The sequence below is a fragment of the Gekko japonicus genome, unplaced genomic scaffold (assembly GCF_001447785.1).
Source record: "Gekko japonicus isolate JY-2015 unplaced genomic scaffold, Gekko_japonicus_V1.1 scaffold78, whole genome shotgun sequence".
Taxonomy (NCBI): Eukaryota; Metazoa; Chordata; class Lepidosauria; order Squamata; family Gekkonidae; genus Gekko; species Gekko japonicus.
In genome coordinates, this window is record NW_015165236.1 from 446,978 (window position 1) to 453,104 (window position 6,127).

The following is a 6,127-nucleotide window of genomic DNA, read 5'->3' on the forward strand; positions in this document are numbered from 1 at the left end:
CGGGGGAAGCGCGCCCCCCCCCCCCCCCCGGTCTTTGCTCTGTCAGGAAGCGGGCTCCCCAGCGCAGAATTTAAGCTCGTAAAACTAACTGGAAATGTGATTATCATCTAACCGTCAGGTATTTCACACGGGTGTTCTTAAAGGAAATCAAATAGCTTTTTCTTCCTTTTTATTTTTTTTTACTTTCATATGGAACGATTTCATCGCTTCCTGCATATTGATTGTTTTGATTGGTCCCACTGTGCAGTTTTTTATTTTTATTTTTTTTTCATTTTCAGTAATTGTTCATTGAGCAGTTTTAATGTACATTCCTGTAACCTTCCTCGGTTGTTGTTTTTTTTTAAAAAAAAAAACAGAGCAGTCTCAATTGAGCTGCGGCACGTTTAAAGTGCATTTGGCTGTTCGGTTTTCCAATGTCTCTTGTCTCAGTGTGCACACGGTTCCCCACACCACCCACCCTTGATATCTTTGCCATGGGAAGGATTGAAATATCATATTGGGCCGCCTTTCCTGGAAACCCACATTTATTTTATTGTCTTGACCGCTTTTGCCACCGGAGTCATAAACAGCAAACAGCAAAACCTCGTCCAAATACTGTCGTCTGTCGAGACCACCGTCCTTCGTCCCTCCGTGAGAGTCTGCCGTCACATGTGGATATATCCTCCTTCAAGACTAACATAATCTGTGGCAGGGGACGAGCTTTTGGGAGGCACCGCTCACTTTTCCAGGTTGAAGAAGTGAGCGGCGACACCCTGCCATAGATTTTGTCGGTCTTTAAGGTGCTCTTGCGATTTTCTGTTGCTACGGACAGACAGACAGACACGGCTGCCCCTCTTGATCTATATTAAGAACATAAGAGAAGCCAATGTTGGATCAGACCAATGGCCCATCCAGTCCAACACTCTGTGTCACACAGTGGCCAAAAGTACCAGGTGCCATCAGGAGGTCCAGCTGTGGGGCCAGGACACGAGGAGCCCTCCCACTGTTGACCCCCCCAAGCACCAAGAACATAAGAACATAAGAGAAGCCAATGTTGGATCAGACCAATGGCCCATCCAGTCCAACACTCTGTGTCACACAGTGGCCAAAAGTACCAGGTGCCATCAGGAGGTCCAGCTGTGGGGCCAGGACACGAGGAGCCCTCCCACTGTTGACCCCCCCAAGCACCAAGAACATAAGATCATAAGAGAAGCCAATGTTGGATCAGACCAATGGCCCATCCAGTCCAACACTCTGTGTCACACAGTGGCCAAAATGACCAGGTGCCATCAGAAGGTCCAGCAGTGGGGCCAGGACACTAGAAGCCCTCCCACTGTTGCCCTCCCCCCACAAGCACCAAGAATACAGAGCATCCCTTGCCCCAGACCGAGAGCTCCTATCTATACCTTGTGGCTAATAGCCACCGATGGACCTCTGCTCTATATTAAGAACATAAGAGAAGCCAATGTTGGATCAAGCCAGTGGCCCATCAAGTCCAACACTTATTGTATCACACAGTAGCCAAAAGGACAAGGTGCCATCAGGAGGTCCAGCAGTGGGGCCAGGATACTACAAGCCCTCCCACTGTTGCCCCCTCCACAAGCACCAAGAATACAGGCAGTGGGGCCAGGACACAAGAAGCCCCCCCCCACTGTTGCCCCCCAAGCACCAAGAATACAGAGCATGCCTTGCCCCAGACCGAGAGTTCCTATCTATACCTCGTGGCCAATAGCCACTGATGGAGCAGAGGTTTATCCAATTCCCTCTCGACGCCGTCCATGCTTGTGGTCGCCACCACCTCCTGTGGCAGTGAATTCCATGTGTTAATCACTCTTTCGGTGAAGAAGGACTTCCTTTTATCCGTTCTAACCCGACTGCTCAGCAATTTCATGGAGTGCCCACGAGTTCTTGTATTGTGAGAAAGGGAGAAAAGTACTTCTTTCTCTACCTGCTCTTTCCCACGCATTATCTTGTAAACCTTGATCATGTCACCCCTCAGCCGTCGTTTCTCCGAGCTAAAGACACTGCCTGTTTGTGTAAAGGGACTGTAGAAGAAAGCCCACAAAACAACTGAGTGGCAGAAGCAATCTGCTCCAGCCCCTCAGCTGTTCTGGGTTTGCCGCGTTTCCCAGTTATTTCTGGGATTATTATTTTTTTTGAGGATTTTTTTCATTTCTCCCCAGAAATCTCAATAAAGTTTTTTTCCGGGTATATTTTTGGTTCCAGTAGACCCAAATGCATACCCCTAGTGTAAATGGCCTGCTCTGCAGATTTAAGTATCCACAGATGTACCCACACATCATTAGGATATAATATATTTTATTTATTTAAAACATTTTAAAGCTGCCTTCCTACCCAATGTAGGGTTCCCAAAGTAGTGCACAATAAAAATATTACAACAAGCTTAAACACACACACACACAACACAATTAAAACAAAACTCATAGATGAACAGAGGAGAGGGTCAATGAGAATCAGTGAGGGAACACTAGACGAAACAGAATAAAGGTGAAGGTAAAGGTTCCCTTGCTCAAAAGGCAGTCGAATCCGACTCTAGGGTTGCGGTGCTCATCTCTGTCTCAAAGCCGAAGAGCCAGCGCTGTCTGAAGACATTTCTGTGGTCGTGGCCGGCATGACTAAACACCAAGGCGCATGGAACGCTGTTGTTGTTTTTTTAAAAAAAACTCAATTTGAGCATGCACATAGGCAGCCATCCAGAGAATGGTGATCTTTGCGCATGCACAAAACACCCCGTATTATATTTAAAGTTTAAAGGTAAGGACTTACCTTTAAAGTTTAAAGCCCAAACTGGCCTCCCTGAAGTCCCGGACTCCTCCGGAAAGTTAAACTAAGAGCCTTTTCTTTTTTAAAAAAACAAACGCCGGGGCAAAGCTTCGCCCAAGCGCATATTGGCAACCTTTTTTTAAAAATGGCGGGCAAAAATCGGAAGCCTCAGGCTTCCGAACGGAAGTTGTTTCTCAACGGTGGAGAGCGATCAGACGGCGGGTACAGTGATTACAACCGTTGTACTCAGGATACCACCACTTGGGGACCTAGTGGCACAGTATAATGGTTTAAAGGGCTTTGCAACGGTTAGGGACGGAAGGCAGATGTTCTACGTGTGAACACTGGTAAGTTCACCGATTGCAACCGGCACCTATTCCGTTGCAAATGCCCCGTCTGAACGCACCCTAAAAGTGTATATAGGTGTTCAGGGGTCATGTCGTAGAAAAAGAGGTGCAGGAGCTCTAGTTAGGATTTTTGGCTCCAATGTGCATCATTTCGCACTTGGCCACACTGAACCCCATTTGCCTGCTTGTGTATCTTTTTAAAATATTTTAGTGCCTCCTTGTGTATCTTTTTAAAATATTTTAGGTGTTCCCTTGAGTGCAAAATTTCAGAGCAGAGTTGCCCAGATTGTGGGGAAACCAGCTTGTCTGCAGACAGAGGCCGTGACTTTTCCCGTTGACTTTCTGCCAGGCTGCAACTTATCCCCCCCCCCCCCGAAAAAAGGTTCTTCCAAAGAGAATTTGCTGCAGTTGCCGAGGTCCAGGTATTTCCAAGCCAGGATGCTCCAGGAATTTCGGTGGCCTACCTTTTGCCGCCACGGCACTTGGATCCTGACTTGCAGGGGTCATTTCGTAGAAAAAGAGGTGCAGGAGCTCATTAGCATAACTTATTTGCATATGCCACACCCCCTGACATCACCGGAAGTGTGTCAGAAGACAACACCCACCTGCTCAGGCTCCACTGGACTGTTGAATTGCTAGCTATTGGGGGCGGGGAGAATGTGCAGATCTGCCCTCACAGAGGAGGGAGAGCTTGTACCTGAATAAAACTTAGTCTTAAAGGTGCCACCAGACTGTTTTGGATTCCTAGCTATGGGGGGGGGCACGCAGATCTGTGCAGGAAGGAAGGAAGGAAGAGCGAAAGAAGGAGAAGGAAAGAAGGAGGGAAAGAAAAAAAGAAAAGAGAAGGAAAGAAAGAAAGAAAGAGGGCAAAGAGATGGGGAGAGAAGGAGGCTCTGTAGGGCGCTCCAGAGGCCTTCCCTGGTCCCTGCGCCTCGGCACGGACCGGGGAAGGCGGGGTGGGGTGCTCCAGATTCCTTCCTTGGGCCTTGGCGCAGGCCGGGGAAGGCGAGCTGGGGGGTACTTACCTGGCTGCTTCTTGCTCCTCATGGCCCGAGTGAGGGCTGCTGGGAGCAGGGGGCGGGGCTTGTTGCATGTGCCCACCCCCTGGGCTCTTTACTGCTGGAGCTCCGCTCCTATGCGCTCCTGCAGGAAATGACCCCTGCTGACTTGCATGGTATGGAAAAACAAAACAAAACAGAGCCATCTCCAAGATCAGAGGAGAAGCTCTGTAATGTGGTAGTTTAAAACGAATATAAAAGTCATACAGAGATTGTAGCAGCTCACTAGGTGACTTTGGGCCAGTCACCTTCTCTCCGCCTAACCTACCTCGCAAGGTGGCTGTTGTGAGAAAACCTGTTTATGTCAGCCGACGGGACACCGTCCCTCTGAAATATCCCAGAATCTCCTCGTGTTCTTTCTCTCCTTCCTCTCCCCCACCCCATTTCCCCCTCCCAGATAACAGCGACCTAATCGCCTGCACCGTGATCACAAAAGACGCCGGCCAAGTCCAGCGCTTTTTGGCAGTCGACATTTACCAGATGAGCTTGGTGGAGCCGGAGGCCGCCCGCTTAGGCTGGGGAGTGGTGAAGTTTGCGGGCCTTCTGCAGGTAAGCCCCCGTCCGGCTGGCTGGCAGTGGGAGGGGAGGGGTGCCGTCAAGCAGGACAGCCGTTCGGCTCATCTGCCCCTCCCGGACCAGCGAGTCTTCCTCCCTCTGTGGCCCCATAGGGGGTTCCAGAATTCCTTGAGAGATAGGGAGCCAGTGTGGCGTAGTGGTTAAGAGTGGCAGACTCTAATCTGGGGAACCAGGTTTGGTTCCCTGCTCCTCCTCCATGTGAAGCCTGCTGGGTGAGAGATTGGATTTACACTCAGCCCTTCAGTACCCGAAGGAATCTCAGAGCGGCTTACAATCTCCTTTCCCTCCCTCCCCCCCCCCACAACAGACACCCTGTGAGGCAGGTGGGGCTGAGAGAGCTCTTTCGAGGACTGCTCTTGAGAGAACAGCTCTGAGAGAACTTGTGACTGGCCCAAGGTCACTCCAGCAGCTGCATGTGGAGGAGTGGGGGAATCGAACTCGGTGCTCCCAGATTAGAGTCCACATCCCTAACCACTACACCAAACTGGCTCGTAACCACTACACCAGAGGTGGCCAAACTTGCTTAACGCAAGAGCCACACAGAATAAACATCAGATGTTTGAGAGCCGCAAGACATGAACATATATGACACATTTTTATTGAGAAATGTGCAGATTTGCTTCTTATTAACATTAAATGAGACTGCCAAAAATAAAAAACAAAGAGGTAAAAACAGATATTGATAATGATGTTTGTTTGCTTGCTAATGATATTTATTTGTCAGAGAGAGAGAGAGAGAGAGAGAGAGAGAGGTGGAAAGAAAGAATGAAAGAGGTGGAGAGAGAGGGAGGGAGGGAGATAAACAAAGAAAGCAAATAGATGGGGGAGGGAGGGGGAGGAAGTCAGGAAGCGAGAAGGAAAGAAAGCGAAAGAAACAAAGAAAGGAAATAGATGGGGAACCTGCCGGGATCCGCACGATATGTGTGAAAGAGCCGTGTGTGGCTCCCGAGCCGCAGTTTGGCCACCCCTGCGCTACACCAAACTGGAAGAGTGTCTGGTTGGCATGCAGAAGGTCCCAGGTTCAGTCCCGGGAATCTCAAAAGGATCTGGTGATAGGCAATGCTCCCTCTAAGCTGTGTAGTCCTGTGAGCCAAAATTCTACTTCGCGAGCTCCTGGCATTAAAGCTGTGAGTGAACCATTTGGCTGCTGCATAAACTAGTTTGCTCCGGAGCCCTCCTTCCTGAGCTAAGACAAAAATGTGAGAGCTGGAGGCTAAAAAACTGTGAGCTAGCTCACGCTAACTCAGCTTAGAGGGAACACTGGTGATAGGTGATGGGGGCCACCGCTCCCATGAGTCTCTCTCCCACCCAGCTCCAGCTCCATCGCTTGGTGGTCCACAAACCGAGACGCTGTTCTGCTGCCCCCTCGTGACAGTCTTTCTC

General features: G+C 49.6%; 1 protein-coding gene across 2 annotated transcripts in view; it reads left to right on the plus strand.

Moving 5' to 3' along the window:
- Positions 1-6,127, plus strand: part of CLEC16A (C-type lectin domain family 16 member A) — a 123,266-nt gene that overhangs the window by 73,764 nt on the left and 43,375 nt on the right. For both annotated transcript variants that reach the window (XM_015409952.1, XM_015409953.1), the window contains exon 18: positions 4,566-4,717. In XM_015409952.1, the coding sequence (XP_015265438.1) occupies positions 4,566-4,717 (152 nt within the window). The remainder of the gene's footprint in view (positions 1-4,565; positions 4,718-6,127) is intronic.